Below are 17,753 nucleotides of genomic sequence, written 5' to 3'. Positions count from 1 at the left end.
TATCTATCTATCTATCAAAAAAATATACTTAAAAAAAATAATATAATCGGTTAAACCTCATCAAACTATAACTATAACTGAACTATAAAGCAAACATCATTTGATCTGTATGAACTGAGCTAGCGAGTGTGAATATGAATAATAATCCAAATAAAGAGGAAGAGGATGACAAAGAAGACAAACATAAAGAAATTCTTAATAAAAGTTATGAATGTGGTGGCAGAGGTCATGAATGTGGTGGCAGAGGTCCTGCATGTGGTGGCATGTTTCTGCATGAAGCTGGCCTCCTCTTTTACAGTCACGGTCACCTCCGCGGGCATCAGCCTGAGCTCGGACGGCCTCTTTGTGGGGAGGAGGAACGGGTAGACTGGCACCTGGCACGGGACGTCGTCGTACGTGTGAATCTCTGTGCCGTCCAGAGCATCCAGAAACCTCACGCTTCGGGTGGGTGGATCCTTCAGGGTCAGAGGTCGCCACAGCTGCACCCGCACCACACGGGGTCTCCTGGTCAAGTGTAGAGTAGTCGTGGAGGTGAACAGGGACTGGGACAGGAACTGGTACCCAACACCTACAGTAAATGAAAAGGACTACAGATCATGTTTGTCCACTTGCTTTCCCATGATGGTAGTTTAACACAGCAGCCAACTGAAATACTGCACAAAATAGCCACTTGATGATTCATATGAAGGCTTTGCAACACCTGATCTCTGGATGTGTGCGTGAGTGTGTGCGTGTGTGTGAGTGTACTTTAGAGTACCTGATCTCTGGATGGTGTGTGTGTGTGTGTGTGTGCGTGTGTTTGTGTGTGTATACTTTAGAGTACCTGAACTCTAGATGGTGTGTGTGTGTGTGTTTGTGTGAGTGTGAGTGTGAGTGTGTGTTGTCTTCCAGACCAGGAATAAATGCTGAGAAATCAACTCTTCGCCTCCTCTGCATCACTTCTAGCCATAGAAAGACTTTTTTAGTTATAAATCATGTAACTGACTGGTTAAAGTCGGTTACACATTGTCCCCCGGGAAACTAGGGGGTTAAGTGCCTTGCTCAAGGGCACAAGAGTGGAGACCAGGAATTGAACCCACAACTTTTTTGGCTACTCCCTGCTAACTCAGCTCCTTAGCCGCCATGCTACCACGGCCCCACCTAATCTCTGCGTGCGTGCGTGCGTGCGTGCGTGCGAGCGTCCGTGCGCTTTAGAGCACCTGATTTCTGAACGGCATAGAAACATCCGTCTGGACGACTAAAAAAGTGTCTGAGGATCATTCGGTAGGTCATCAGTCCCAGCATCCACTCTGCATTCTCATCTCCCACGTTGATGTCCCAGGAGTGGAAGTTGTCGTCAGTGATGCCCTCTGACCCCGGCACTGAGAAGAGAGGCCACTCGCTGTCCACCCTGCTGACACTGGTCAGGTCATCTGACAGAGTCAGGAAGCGGAGGTCTGCATTTGGGTCCAGGGTCACCGGATCTGGAAAACAGTCAGTGGAGATTAAGTTAGATTAAGAAATACAGACACAAGGGTTTAATTACAAACAACAGGGAAGAAGATGGTGAGTGTGTGTGTGTGTGTGTGTGTGTGTGTGTGTGTGTGAGAGAGAGAGAGAGAGAGAGAGAGAGAGTTATTGGAGGACACTTGCAGTATGGTGCTCTCCCCTTCATTTTCTCCCAGACTCTGAATTTCAGATTCCCCACGTGCTTGGCGACGTTGATATTCAATGTTGCTGGAGCTGGCAAGCCTGGAAACGCTGGTAGGTCAGACTCGGAGGTCTGTGCTCTGAAATCACACACAAACCGACGCACATGAGCCACCCGGCAACAGTAACCAAACACCATAAACACACTACAGTCTAGGGGGTACCTAACAATTGAATACTGCCTGCCGCGCAGAGGAGGCTTCTATAAGACGACAGGTGAAGCAGTGCTAAAATAAAATGACCAAAAAATAAATAAATAAATCTTACAACACTCACATTTTCGGTCCTCTGAAACAGAAATGCAGCCACTAACACAAGCTGTTTACCTGAATTATATTCTGTGAGTGTAAAACAGTGCCACCCTCACCCGCGGTGAAATTAATTCATGGTGAAACAGGGAATTAGGTGAATCAGACTGCTTCACCAACTTTTCATTCATTAATTCATTTATTTATTCTCGGAGGTTCATTGAGGGTATTCCTCATTTTCATTGAAGCCGAGATTACAGTAACAATGAAATAACAAAACAATTGTAATTGTGTCCAAAAAGTATAGGCCTACAAATAAAACAAAATAAAAATGAATGATCAGATAACCTGGATGGAGGAGGAAGGAAAAATAAAAATGCATGAAATATTAATAATAATAAAAATAACTAGATGTACCGCATAGCGGTACAAAATATGACCGCCGCTCAGTCCTGTACATCCGTTCCGCGAAAATAAATCACACTTCAATTTGTCTCCATATTTTACTCCATCCCCCACTCTTGAAACTTTTGTGTATGCTTGTTTGGCATGCCTGAGTGTGTGTGTGCGGCTGCATACTTTAAAGTCGCCATGTCAACATTAAACTCGACATTTCGAGAATAAAGTTGAAATGTAATATCGACTTTAATCTCGACGTGTAGACATTAAACTCAACATTTTGAGAATAAAGTTAGTTTGGAGAGAGAACGACCGCTCGGGACGATTGAAAGGGAGGACGAATGAAACAATGCAACAAGTGCAACAATGATTAGACATAGGCCTATATCATGTGGACAAAACATAGAACATATTAACCTACGTTGCTCAGCCAAATACTTTGCTGTTAGGTCCTTATCACGGAGTTACAGGCGATAAATGCGATGGTCAAAAGTAGCCTAAACGTCATAGCGGTTTATTTATTTATTGTAGGCCTATTATTAAAGTGTTGTTCTAAACATTTAGTTGTTGCTTAAGCAATATAGCACGAGTGAGAGTGGGGTTGGTCATGGATATTCCCACGGGGGTGTTGTTCGGCCGTAGCCACGAGGCCGGAGGCCGAGTGGCGCAGGCAACAACAGCCGTGGGAATATCCATGACCAATCCCACGATCACGAGTGCTATATTGCTTTTATACAACAATTCTACCACAAACTAAATAATCTGAAAACACCCCATTATTGTTTAAAAATGTTAATTTCGACATCGTTCTTACACATCAAAACATAGTTCCCTTTTCAATAGACAGTGTCTTGGTTGCTAGGTAACCAACATTCCAGATTCCTCGTTACGGGTCTTTGTGGTTTAAATGTCTTCTTGAAAGAAATGTTAAAAGTCGGGCTGAAATCACATTCATATCTAGGTTTGCTGCATGCATGTTACAAGGACACTGGGCCATGTCATGTAAGGGACATGGTACTGCAAAAAAACGGAAACATAGTCTACATTGCAGAACCACTCAACTTTATTAATTTATGGTGAATAAATGTTACACTACTGTGCACAGCCTGACGTGACGATGCTAGCACGTTAGCAGCGGTTAGCTAATTATGCTAACGTCAGTTATCTACAAGTCTCCTCCAAGTGACAATTATATTATACACAATGCTGAGAGCATCCTCGTTTATCTTACTTACATTGAGTTGACTGTGTGGCTTAATCCACAGATGTGGCACTGTTTCGTTATGGTTTGCTAAGGAGTAACCCATTGCTTGAAATAGTGGAGAGCTGGGATGAGAACATTGTGTCAAATCTTCGCATTGTATCGCTGGAGGATTTATTATTAGCTGTGCAAAGTCTGAGTTGAAATGTCCAGGGATATTCCAACTCATGGAACGTCTCTCGGCCAATCAAAAACAAATAAATAGTTCCATAGAACCCAATTGTTGTATAAATCTAAATGTTCAACTTCATGCTTATGCACTAGAGGCATACTAGGCGCTCTCCCCAATCCTAGACTTTCACGTTGCTTGTTTGTAATGGACGCAAAACAGCCCATTGCTGAATGTCTATGGAGGGACGAATGAAGCTGTCCTCCCGACCACCCCATGTAGGCTAGTAGCCTACTTGCACACATATGCACACAAAGTGCATAAATGAAGTGCATGCACACATATTCTCTCACGGGATCAAAATAGTATATGCTTAAGCTATACTTGTGTTTCTAGCCTCCTATAGGCTACGTATTGCAGGTGAGACAAAGCAGTTTTAGAAAAATGAGTTTTGCCATGTTATCCTATGGAGAGTGACGCCCGTGGGTCATGAAGGGCAGTTATTTGGATGTGCAGTAGCCTTAACCACGTAAAACAGAGTGGAATAACATTTTGTATAGAAACATTATATCATTGGATACATATATTTTTTCTAGCTATTTAGCCTAAACGGCATAGTATTTTCCATAACCGCTGAGACAGCACTTCACGATGACGGCAATGATAGTTAACAGACAAGACGCAATCTATCTGAATATCTGCAATCTATCTGAAATAACACCTATTTGAAGCCCATTTTTCATGTAACATATTGTGTATTAGTGTAGCCTAGGCTACATAGCTTAAACTGTGAGGCTATGTTTAAACAGTAGGGCCTATTGCGAGTTTAATGTCAGCATGTCGACTTTAAAGTCGACACGTCGAGATTAAAGTAGATATGATATTTAAACTTTATTCTCGAAATGTCGAGTTTAATGTCGACATGTCAACTTTAAAGTCAACATGTCGAGTTTAATCTCGCCATGGCAAAAATATTTTTTCTCTTCATGTGTGGCCCTAATACTCCGTCGTACTAGTCTGGCTTTTACCAGACCAAGCTCAATCTTTTAAGAAATCAAAAAATAAATAGCGGGCAGATCAGGCTGGGTTCACCAAGCCTAGTCCATAGGCACCGATATTGTTCACGCCTGGCTATTCTAAATGCAAAATGCATCAGGAGTTATGACAAAACTGTAACTAACACACTAGATCCTAATAGAAAGCTGTTAGCTTCCCTAAGCTACAGGTAGGCTTATAAGGTAGGCCTATTTACAACATAAATTGTCAATAGGCTATGCTGGCTACACACAAATAAAATCTCCTTCGAAAACCAATGGCTTACGCCTTACAGTATCAAGCGGACTTAAACTGCCATATCGTGGCGAAAAGTTGTAATAAAATTCACGCAGCTCCATGAGTCAAGGAAAGCGCGAATGAAGTAGCCACTTCTAAATGGGACCCACTACACAGTAGCTTAAGGTGTGTTGCTAAAGCAGCCATAATGAAATGAAGGTGTCATTGTTTGGATACTTCACACACACGTGCTTTTTAATTTCACAGACTACAACTACCAAACTGGAATCAAAGCACATCGATTCCCCTCTCACACCCTGCACGCACTTAAAACAAAATAAACAGGCGTCTCAGTCTCACGCATGTATAGGCAAAACTGTATCAGACCGGTGTAACGTTGGTAAATCTTCCATTGCACAGAATGATTTTTGTAGCACATGCAACAAATGACAGTCGAAAGATACAATTACAGTGCTGCTATCAATTTGCTTGGTATAACCGCATTTATAGTTTTCTACAAATGCAATCAATCAAATTGGCCTCCATCATCACTCAACCAACGCTAATGGTAACATTACCTAGGTCCTTATTGATATTATAAGATTAACGCATTCGCAGTAAAAACCAAGCATGTCCGATAAACATCCTCAGATTTATTTCGGCTTCAAGAAGAAATGGGAATTACATTTCATGTGAACATCCTATCCTTATTAGACGTTCTCTGCGGTAAACTATAGTCCTTGTAGGAAGCGTCCATTGTTTTTCCAACCCACTTTTAACTTCCAACAAAATTACGTCTCACTGCAACGATGCGCCATCTAGTGGACAAACGACTACTTATCGCCAATACTGGAAATGCAGCCATGATGATGATGATGAATATATATTTTGGCTTTCTTTTAATCGGCCGTTCTAATACCGATAGTATGTGGGTGCCTGTGTGTGTGTGCATGTGTATATGTGTGCACCGCCATCTACAGGCCAATGAGTGTACAGTCACTAAATGTACACATAATCTATTTTTTTTAAGACCCCCCCCCATGGATGAAATTCTACCTAAACTTGGCATACCCCCAGAGAATGCCAGGTCAATCATACAAATAAAATTTGGTGCAGTTCTGAACATCTTAACTGAAGATAGGGGCGATTAAAGCAGAATAATATTGCATTTTCATTTTTTACCGGGGGGTGCAAATCACAAATGAGTGATTATGGGCCAGATTGATGTGGGCCCTTGAGACCAACATACCATAAAAGATTCTTCATCCTCGGTGCCACGGTTCAGGTAGTTATTTAGGAAAATCGGGGGGCCCAGCACGGGGGGGGGGCCCCGGGACAAAACAAAATTTTTCCGTAAAAGTCTAGTGGGGCTACATACCCACCAAATTTCATGTGCCCCGGTGGTTCGGTGTCCCAGGTATCGTTGACCAAAAATTCAGGGGATAAAAAAAAAAAAAATTGACAATCCCTATATGACCGCTTCTAAAAAAAACTTTGACAATCCCTATATGACCGCTTCGCTAGCGGCGGTCATAATAATGAATTATTTTTAACTAGTAATGAATCTAAGGGCAGACTGATGGACTGAGTCCAGGGCTTTAGGTGAAGAAGCAGTAGCATTTCTATAGATCACCATGGTCTAAAACTGACACAAAAAATAGTTGTTAAAACTGACACATAAAAAAAACTTGTTTCCTACTTCCCATAGGAAGGATGGCTTTGTCTCTGTAGAAGAAACCCTTTTTTGTCTCAGTTTTTTTTACCAGTTGGCTATATGGTGATTAAATGTGAGTTTCTCATCCAGCCAAGATATTTGTACTCAATGTTGGAACCATTACAGTGGATATTTACACACCATTAACCTCAATGTTCCTTGCTCTAGTATAGCATATATTGAGTATTCTTTTCATTTAGTACTAATTTAATATTAAGAAGAGCTTCTTGAAAAACATTAAATGAAAGTCGATTTAGCCGATTTAACAGCTTAACGAGCCAATAAGTGACCCGGAGGTAAGCCAACGCCCCCTCTAGTGGACGGGATGGGGAAGTGAAAGTGTTGTGTCTAATCTGTGCATCTAATTGCTATCCTAACAATGTGCACCAACACAATCACAACACAGAGAATTGTGTTGTAGGAGCAGGCTTCACTCAGTTTCTTATTTATTTTTGAGAGTGCTTGGCCAAACGTATAAGTAATTACCAAAGAAGAAAAGGCCGCACTTTGCATACAAACGCGTTTATTGCACAAACAATAAACATGCAATAAAACACGTTTGTATGCAAAGTGGGGCCTTTTCTTCTTTGACAATCACAACACAGATATAGTATGTAAGTGTAAGTATATACTCTTTTGATCCCGTGAGGAAAATCTCTGCATTTATCCCAATCTGCCTACTGGTCGGGGTTTGAACCGGCAACCCTCCGGATACAAGTCCGAAGCGCTAACCAGTAGACCACGGCTGCGCGCGCACACACACACACACACACACACACACACACACACACACACACACACACACACACACACACACACACACACACACACACACACACACACACACACACACACACACACACACACACACACACAAAAATACTGTAGACAGATACACACCATTGCAAACAGATTTAGAGAGAATGTTTTGTAAACATGAATAGAGAGAATGCAAACATATTACTTGGATTAAGTGTGATTTTGAAAAATAAATTCACATAAAGTTGCCACTTACTGTAATAGGAAAGAGTTGAAGTCCTGAAAACACAGAGCACAAAAGCAAATAAATTACAGTATTACACACACATTTTCACAACAGCAGATACACTTACATAAATGTAAAATCTGATGCATTGTACTAGTGCTAACCAAGGGTTTATTTACATCTGCAGTCCTGCAGATTATAAATTATGTAAATTTACACCTGCAGGAATCTGATGGCATCTTTTTTCTCCATCTTTTCCTCCAGGTCTTTCAGTTTCCGTGAGAGGTTGCTAATCTGTTCGTCAGTCTTGGCCTTCCAGATGCTGCAGCAGGATTCCGCCTCCTGTCTGAACGCGCTCAGTCTGTCTGCCTCCTCGTCCACTAGGAACTTATGGAGCTCCTCAAAGTCTTTCTTCATCTTCCTCTCTGTGTCCTCAATTTGGCTCTTTCAAAGACATTGCATACACATTGCATAAACTATAAGGCCTAATACACATCGCATACACATTGCATACACTATAAGGCCTAATACACATCGCATACACATTGCATGCACTATAAGGCCTAATAGACATCGCATACACATTGCATGCACTATAAGGCCTAAATTAGACATCGCATACACATCGCATGCACTATAAGGCCTAATACACAGTCTCTGATAATGGACAGTCTCTCTGATAATAGACAGTCTCTCTCTGATATAACATAATCAAAATGGCAGCATAATCAACTTTTTTTTATAAAAAAAAAGTAATAAGATATAACAACTAACTAACATTAAACTATTAAACTATTGCACAGTGATGCTGAGAATGATCAACAAATCCAACAGCATTCCGAATTTCTGAATAGTTTAAGATGACCAGAGTTGCTCAATGCGCCCAGAGTGACATATTGCTGAGGTCAAGGTCTGCTTAATATTTTCCTGCAGCTGCAGCTCTCAGTTTCCATGTTGTTAGTCATTAATATTAATATATAAAACATTGCAGTCATTAATATTAATAAATAAAACATTGCAGTCATTGATATTAATATATAAAACATTGCAGTCATTAATATTAATATATAAAACATTGCAAGTCATGTTGCACAGCACACAGCACATGTCTGTTGAGGCACAAAGACACAGTTTAGTACATGCCCTCATAGCACAGCTTGTAGGCACTTTATCTGCTTTATCCGCTAGTCGGCTAACTTGCGTCAGATAGCACCAATTTTTTTCCCGACCGACAGTATTCCGTGAACATGATCAGCTGAGCTCTGTGTTAAAAATGGCCAGAGTTCTCCTTTAATCAAACAATCATTTCATAAGTATATTTTAGATAAGCTCATTTACTATGAACAAACCCTTTACATAACTGTGTAAACAAATGCCTCACGGAGGAGAATAAATGTAGGAATAATGCTTTACAAATGAGGAACAACAAGGCATTAAGTAATAGTTTATTAATGCTTAATAAATGCTTAAGAGTGTGTAGTACAAGAATACAGAAACTTATCAATGGCTTTAGGTGCTGCTAGCCAGATGGAGGTAAATAAATAAAAACCTGCATAGCTACTTAAAAGACATCAAATGGCGTGCCTGACCTCTGAAGTTCACAAAGCCATTTGATCTTCCTGGTTTTGTGCAACTATTAAACTTTAGGTCACATAAGGTTACCTTAGCATCCTTCATGTTATTGGAGTTTAGAATGGTGCCGTTTTTGAGCAAATGCAGTGTCTGTTTTAGTGGTCTCATTGCTGTTGACAGTTTTGCCTGTGGAAAAAATAACAAACAATAAAGGTGAACATATAGTGCTCAAATGGCACAGAACACAGAGATCAATACAAAAAATATGCAATTTCACAATGTGAAACTCTCAGTTCTCTGTTGGTTTGTTAGAGATAACAAAACAGACTTCACACATAATAGCCTAAACTGTAAAGTTGTAAAACTGTTGAGAATTAGCTGTCTGTAGCACTTGTTGTTTTCTGGTCCATAGCTATAGTGGGCCTATAGTGAATAATTGTGCACTGCACCTGTAAATTGGGATTTAAAGGAACCATATGTAAGAAATGTATTTCAATTAATCATAAAATGGCCCTGATATGTCACTGACATTAAGAAGTCATGTTCATTTCAAATACTTATATCACTGACAACAGTAGTCCGGCCAGGATATTGTCATTTTAAAAAGTTGCAGCCCTCAACTGATGTTTTGTGTTTTGTCATGTCATGTTGTGTTTTGGCCTGATGCGCCACCCTCCACCTATCTACTAATCACAAAGTCAATAATGTTTCGGCATCCGGGTTGGCAACCTCAAGTCAGGGGGGAGGGGGAGGGGATACACCGCTCTACAGTAATTTGAAAGTGATTGCAGTACCAGTTTTGGCCACAATCTTACATATGGTTCCTTTAATAAAAATGTCTATTATTGTTGGACCTGGCCCTGCTTCCAGGTAATTTGTAAATCCAACTACTGGATGCAGGTAGTAGTACAGTGTAGCTGTAAGTAAATAAATACCAGTAAGCTACTTTCAGTGCAGCTTAAAAGTCACCCCACATTCTTATCTTTCACTGATCATTCACAATGAATATGCAATGACTGCGACCGGCTGAACAGGATTGTTCTTAAATTCCTTTAGCATGTTCTAGCATAAATAGCAACACATACTGTAAGTGTCATCATACTCGTGCATTGCTTCACCTTGCGTTCCTTCAGTGCTTTCTGCACAGATACTACGCGGTGGCCCCTGTGTCCGTTGTTCTTACACTGTGAGCACACAGGCTGCTCTTCCGTCTCACAGAAGAACGCCAGCCTCTGGGTGTGCAACGAACACAGCCAGACCCTTTGCTCTTCCTCCTCCTCCTCTTTCTTCCTCCTTCTCTGGGCCTCGGCATCTCTCTGCTGCTGTTGCTGCTGCTGCTGCTGTTGCCGGAAGGACTCGCAGGTGCTCCTGAGGCTGATGTTGAGGAGGGGCTCCTGGGGCGAGGAGCAGCGGCAGATGGGGCAGCGGCGGCCCGGGCTGGACCTCCAGCTTGCGTTCAGGCACTCGCGGCAGAAGCTGTGGCCACAGGCCAGCAGCACGGGCCCCCGGAAGATGTCGCAGCACACGCTGCACGTCAAGTCGTCCTCCAGAGACGAGGCAGAGGCAGCCATAAGAGACAGAGGGTTAGAAAGGCAGAAAGAGAGAGAGAGAGAGAGACAGGGAAGGGAGTTGCTTTAAGAATGAAGGAACAAGAGCACTAGGCCTATAAGAACGAGAGAGAAATAGGATAGAAACAGATGAGTAAAGTCTTTTTCATAAATTCTTCGGAACGAGTGATATGTTATCAACAGTGACGGACTGGAATTAAAAAACGGCCTTTTCACCAACCAGCGGCCCACACGGGGACGCGCATGCATGTGCTCGCAACACACAGATATAACTTCACATGCACGGACATAACACGTTTGTAGCCCCATTGGTGATGAACTCTAACTTTAATATGCATAAAGACTGAACCAAGAACATGGCTATATCAATGCACAACTCCAAAAAAATGAATGCAATATGAAATATGAAAATGAAAAAAGAATTCACCCCTTGCAGACACGTGACTTAAGTCACGTGACGGCTCCATGCTGGACGGCAAAAAGATGGGAGACGGACGGCAAATTACATTATGTCATAAAGATTATGATGAACTGAACACCATTACTATAACATATTTGTAGTTCAATGTATTGCTGTTTGGGGTCTGATAGTCAAAGAAGATGCCAGTGGTTTTGTTAGATTAAATGGGTCATGATCGCAAATGTAAAGTTATTAAAACTGGTGGTAACAGCAAGGGGAGATAACGTTACGTTAGGCTACTGTAATTAACATTATGGTAAATGAACACCCATAAGTATTTCTGGACTTAAATATTGCAAAGCGATTTGGTTACTTTATTTGTCTTGCTTTTATCAGTTGTAACATAGTCAAAACGTTAAGAATGTCATATCAGAACATGAAATAATAACTAGCTGCCACACTTAGAAGCTAGCTATTCTAGCTAACATTTATCGTAGCTCATAGTGCTAGGGCTAATGTAACTCAGTTTGTACGTTGCCCAGCGAATAAACTTACTTCTTACATGTCTTAAGTTAAAGAATTGAAAGAAATAGGAAATTAAAAAAAAAAACTTGAACGGTATTATCTGTTTACATTCAGATCTTGCCAAAGACTTTGCCTAAGTGCTATCTGCCGTCCTGTTCAGAGTCTATGGTTGCTATAGCAACCGCTGCTGTGCCTCAGACACTGAGGAGATAAGCATGCAATTGTGGTTGAAATACTCCCGAAACACAAAGAAAACAAACCAAAATATATCTATGCAAGAACATGGGATGTTGTTGTATTCCAAACAATAAGCCAACAGTCGTGGAAGGGCATTACTACAGTTAAATCTGATTTGATTCGTGTTCTTGCCGTCCACTAGGCTATTTTGCTGTGGCGCGAACAAAACGTGACGACACTTGCAAGAGGTGAATAGCCTAGAACAGAGCCATAGAGAGAAAGAGTTGCGACACTCCCATTGGACTCCGTTGTACGCTTTTTGCCGCCTACTTCCGGGGTATGCAGCCTCGCGTAGTTCCAAAAAGCCATTCTATGGTGTTGGACATCATTCACTTCCATTGCTGACTGTCGAAAGTAACTTCTGAGGTAAAGTTGATTAAATAGCTACCTGTTTTGAATTGTCAACTGTCTATATTGTATCATAGGCCCTTTATGATGCATATACTGATCTTTTGTTGTATGTACACAGCGTAATTATATATATATATTTTTTTTATCTTGGTAGACGACCGATTGCCTGCTAGTTTGTTAGCTTGACTTGCCTTCTGTGAAGGTAACGTTATATCCAGGGCTAAATTGATTAAATAGCTACCTCTTTTGAACTGTCAACTGTCTATATTTTATCAGAGGTCCTTTATGATGCATATACTGATCTTTATTTGTATGTACACAGCGTAATTATATATATGTTTTATCTTGGTAGACCACCGATTGCCTGCTCGTTTGTTAGCTTGACTTCGCCCTCTGTAAAGGTAACGTTAACGTTATATCCAGGCGTAAATTCTTAAAGCTACCTCTTTTGAATGGTCAACTCTGTATATTATATAAATAGGCCCTTTATGGTGCATATGCTTATATTTATTTGTATGTGCACAGTGCAATTTATATATATTTTCTTAACTTGGTAGACAACCGATTTTCAGTCATTTTGCGAGCTGTGAAGAAGGTATCGCTACACCAAAAATTACGAAGTTCAGTAGTGAATCTCTGACATATTTTATTTAGTAAATTATTGATGTTAGATTACTAGGATCATTAAGGTTGATTAAGGACGTTTTTTTTTAGGTTGTATCTGCTGAACCTGGCGGTGTTAGCTAGTCAGCTGAGTACTGTGTATCTGATGCTAGTAGAAATAAGGTTTGTTTAATTACACCCTTGAAAGGGCTGTTGGATTGCATGTAGGAATACAAATTATTTTACACAAAAAATTATCATAAGCCATAATGAGCTTTAAAATGTTTATTACTCAGACAGTAGTGTGAAAATGTTTATTACTCAGACAGTAGTGTGACTAATTTGTTTCCCAAACACTGCTGCTGCAGGCGGCTGCTGCTGCTTTCTCTCTATGGCTCTGGCCTAGAATACATACAATGGATTTCTATGTAACGTCACGAAAACATGCGTGCGCAAGAGGCAGAAAGCACCATAGAACAGCATAGAACAGTGCTCTCCATGAAAAGAACAAAATTAGTTTTTTGTGCTGAAAACTGCACCAATTCGACATCACGATGGTTAGAGAATGTTCAATATGTTCAATATCCCTATAGGAATGCATGTCTTCGCCAAAAATGACAAAATACGATGTTAATGCAAATGAACGGCAAACTCTGAAATATAGCCTGAAATGAGATGCTATTAGCATTGAGACAACAGGGGACCAGGGGTATATAAAAAATTACGATTGTAGCTTACAGCAGTCGACTATTTAAGTCAAGTTTATAACGTTGTGGCACCAAGCGTCTTCTGCCCCACGGCTGGGTGCGAATGTAGTTTTGTTGATAAACGGGAAACCCATCAGAGCAGCCGCTCCACAAACGTGTCTTAATTAACTTCATGCAGTTAACAAGGTGCGAAGGAGCTTGCTCTTCTCCGCAACCCTGTCTATCACGTCATCAGCATCCAAGTTCATTATAGGACCTCTTTCTCTGTCGCCATCAGCATAAAGGCCTCCAAATTATCCTGTGACAATCGTGTCCTTAGGCGATTCTTGATGAATTTAAGAGTGGAAAAACTCTGTTTGCATGCCACTTGAGTACATGACAGTGTTAGTAGGAATTCATTTGCTAACCATATATAGTTGTAGGCACAGGTAAAGAGGTTTAACTGTTGGAGAAGGAAATAGCAACAGATTGCACAATTCTTGCAGGTAGCACATTTCTTGCTCACCAGGTTTATTTCTGTATCTTCCTATATCTCCGCGGCATCATCAAAGTCCGACGCTTTGACTGCAGGCTGTCCCAGTGCGTGGCGAGATGTGTCAATTCCGACTGTAGATTTTCAACCGTAGCACCTTCACTAAATTTAAATTTAAGCAGACATTCTCTTATGTTTCGAAGTGCATTTGGGGGCAGTTTATTAGCTTTGAATTAGATTGAATAAGGTTACAAAAGAATGTAGACTGATGTAAATATTGAGGGTCACCAAGACTGTAGTGTAGAGACTCATGTCTGGTATACTGATCAGTTTCCAACTATGAAGGAGGAAAAGGGAGTTAAAGATAAATGTACGGTGTTCATTTTAGGACATCCTCAGACTCAGGTGTCAGACTCAGAAAAACATCGGTCATCTTCAGACAAAACAGCCTCAGCGTCAGAAAAACCTCTGTCATCTTCAGACAAAACTGCATCAGCGTCAGAAAAACTTCTGTCATCTTCAGACAAAACTGCCTCAGTGTCAGAAAAACCAGACTCAGGTGTCAGACTCAGAAAAACATCTGTCATTTTCAGACAAAACTCCCTCAGCTTCAGAAAAACTTCTGTCATCTTCAGACAAAACTGCCTCAGCGTAAAGAAAAAAACCTCTGTCATCCTCAGATAAAACTGCTTCAAACCAAACTGCCTCAGAAAAAAGTGGAGTCAGGTCTCAGAAAAAAAACTGTCAGAAAAAAGTGGAGTCAGGTCTCAGAAAATCAGGTCTCAGAAAAAACAAAGTCAGACGAAAAAAGTCTCAAATGAAAAGTTATTGTGGGGACAGAAGAAGACGCACGGATACAGAACGGTGAGTTTAATATTATGCTTAATAATGTTATTCTGTCAGTGGCAGGGTAGGAATTTCACGGCGACCCACGGCGTCGTGGTAGCCCCTTTGGCGTTGGCGTGAAGCCCCTTTGAAAATCATAGGTTTACAGGCCACGGTGGCCTTGGTGCCCCCTTCTTTCAGTATTCTGCTTTGTGTCCTACTAATAGCGATTTTTATTTAGCCTGCGGCCTGTCAAAATAATCTTAGCATTCACAGCGCAAATTAATTTAGTCTTTTACGCAGTGGAGAAAGTGACATCGCAAGAAAGTGCGTCCAAATTCACCCATTCTTCTCAGTTGAACTACACGCGAAGTAGCCTATTCATCACACAGACATCACAAGTGATGTCACATGAAAGAGCTTTTTCTCAGCTTTTAAACAATGTTAGCCGATAATTGCTGTGTTGAACGGTTCGCGAGAAAAGTAAAGAATATAATTCAATTTAATCATACATTCTACTGAAGGTTTTGCGTCCATGATCTCCCTACCCATTCATCTCGGTGGAATACTTTACGAACCCTTCTTTTAACACATGACAAACCACATATCAGAATAAACAGCAGACCTTACCGAACATAAAGGTGTAAAGCAGTCCCCTGTACAGTTAGCCGTTCCAGAGTAATCCAGTTTTGAATTTGCAGTAAATTTCGACATGCATTGATGTCTCCAAATTTGGGCTTTAAGTTTTACAATGTGTTTAAATTGTTCCACACGATTTCATAACGGGCCAAATACAAAATAAATGTTACAAATATCGCCTAGATATTGGTAAATCAGAGGACAGCTGACTAAGAGTTTATGAAAGTAGCCTGATCACAAAATGCTAAGCATGCATCTAGGCTATTTGAGTTTCTTAAAGATGAGCTGTGCTTAAATTTAAATTGTTCAATACATGATTTCATAGCAGGCCAAAAATAAAATAAATGTTATATATAGCCTAGATATCTGTTTTTATTAGATGATCAGATGATTTACAGTTATATGTAATATGTCATGTTTCATGTTATGTTTCATACAATGATGCAGGTCTACTGCAGTGAATAGGCTAAATACAACTTTGATCATTTTTATAGCCTACTACTGTAAAGTTAACTTTGGCCTTGGTGCCCATGTGGCCTTTGTGCCCCCCACCAAATATGCCCAACTGAAGGCCAAGTGGCCTTGCCCCCAGAATGGTGAAATTCCAAGCCTGGTCACTGGCATGTTATATTTGGTGCATGGTTAGATGTAGAAATTATAAGTAAAGGTAGAAAGTGATCCAATGGTATACACATTGTAGGAAATCCATGGATGTAACTTAGCTAACCTCACTTCGCTAGTAACATTAGCAGCTGCTGTAAGGCACATTCGAGAGTAAGCTTCGTTACTACATACAGCAAAATAATTTGTTTTTTTATGGGATTACGGTACATTCAATGAGCTAGGGAAAAGTGGGTTAAACATTTTTCCACCACGAAAAGTCCAGAACGACACCTGGACCATTATTTCTTACTTTTGCTAACCGTTTCCCAGTTGTACACTACCTACCAGTAAGAAACCTGCATCATTATCATCACATCATTATTCCCAAACCCCCATAAAGACAAATGTGCTATGTCATGATGTAATACCATATAATACCATTATGATAATACATGAAATAGCAGGTACCAACAACAAGGCACATTTCTCTAAATAAGTTAAGATAACATCTCATATCAAATGAATTCAACAACGCTGCAGTTATTGTCCCCTTGGGATTACATTTCAAGTACCTGTCTATCTTTATGTCTGTCTATTATTGTTGTGCAATGACAATGACAACTGCTAACGTTTTATAATGGTATTATATGGTATTACATCATGGCATAGCACATTTGTCTTTATTTAATACTTAATACTTTTCTGAGACCTGATTTTCTGAGACCTGACTCCACTTTTTCTGACAGCGTTTTTTCTGAGACCTGACTCCTTAGAGATGTTTTTCTGAGGCAGTTTGGTTTGAAGCAGTTTTATCTGAGGATGACAGAGGTTTTTCTTACGCTGAGGCAGTTTTGTCTGAAGATGACAGAAGTTTTTCTGAAGCTGAGGCAGTTTTGTCTGGACATGACAGATGTTTTTCTGAGTCTGACACCTGTCTGGTTTTTCTGACGCTGAGGCAGTTTTGTCTGAAGATGACCGATGTTTTTCTGAGTCTGACACCTGAGTCTGAGGATGTCCTAAAATGAACACCGTATAAATGGCATATTCAAAGCCATGTAACACTATTGATGCGTGATAGTGGGCCGAGAGATATTGTAAAACCGTCTTTACGATAAATGGGCCGCGCAAACCCGACAAACATGCAGGATTTCTTAAAATAAAGGCACGGCAACGAGAAATGTAACAATTTATTCATATACTAGGTAGCCCTAACCACCACGCGCGTCACGCATGTGCGTAGGGCACCAGGGGAGAGATGGGGTAGCCTACCACGATTTAGCCAGAGTAGCTTTACTGCAAACTGCGTTTCACTCTTAGAGAACATTTACAATGTCAAAATGCACCAACAGCATCTTACATAAGGATGATACTTTTTGGGTCCTCTCAGTCTCCATTATGCAGCAGATCTAATGTTATGCTACTCATCTTGAGCACTCATTAGAGGGAGAGAGAGTGGCAGGTTCCAGCTGGCTTGTCACTGTGGATAATTGATTTCTCCCTTTTCATAAGAGAAATCTTGTAAAGGAAATCATGAGGACAACAAAAACAACGCTAGAGGAGATTGTGGAGTTATC

At 40.7% G+C, this 17,753-nt stretch overlaps 1 protein-coding gene across 3 annotated transcripts in view; it reads right to left on the bottom strand.

The window, feature by feature from the left end:
- Window positions 1-17,753, bottom strand: part of LOC125288190 (E3 ubiquitin-protein ligase TRIM17-like) — a 32,618-nt gene continuing 14,865 nt past the window's right edge. For 2 of the 3 annotated variants that reach the window (XM_048234344.1, XM_048234345.1), the window contains 8 exons: window positions 14,146-14,274; window positions 10,368-10,912; window positions 9,340-9,435; window positions 7,897-8,121; window positions 7,708-7,730; window positions 1,633-1,769; window positions 1,200-1,463; window positions 1-568 (listed from right to left, as the gene is read on the bottom strand). In XM_048234344.1, coding sequence (XP_048090301.1) covers window positions 120-568; window positions 1,200-1,463; window positions 1,633-1,769; window positions 7,708-7,730; window positions 7,897-8,121; window positions 9,340-9,435; window positions 10,368-10,820 — 1,647 coding nt within the window. In that variant the 5' untranslated portion in view covers window positions 10,821-10,912; window positions 14,146-14,274 and the 3' untranslated portion in view covers window positions 1-119. The remainder of the gene's footprint in view (window positions 569-1,199; window positions 1,464-1,632; window positions 1,770-7,707; window positions 7,731-7,896; window positions 8,122-9,339; window positions 9,436-10,367; window positions 10,913-14,145; window positions 14,275-17,753) is intronic. The other variant, XM_048234346.1, reaches the window with a different exon arrangement.

Source organism: Alosa alosa, chromosome 23 (assembly GCF_017589495.1).
Source record: "Alosa alosa isolate M-15738 ecotype Scorff River chromosome 23, AALO_Geno_1.1, whole genome shotgun sequence".
Classification (NCBI taxonomy): domain Eukaryota; kingdom Metazoa; phylum Chordata; class Actinopteri; order Clupeiformes; family Clupeidae; genus Alosa; species Alosa alosa.
This window is presented reverse-complemented; position numbering and strand designations above follow the sequence as displayed.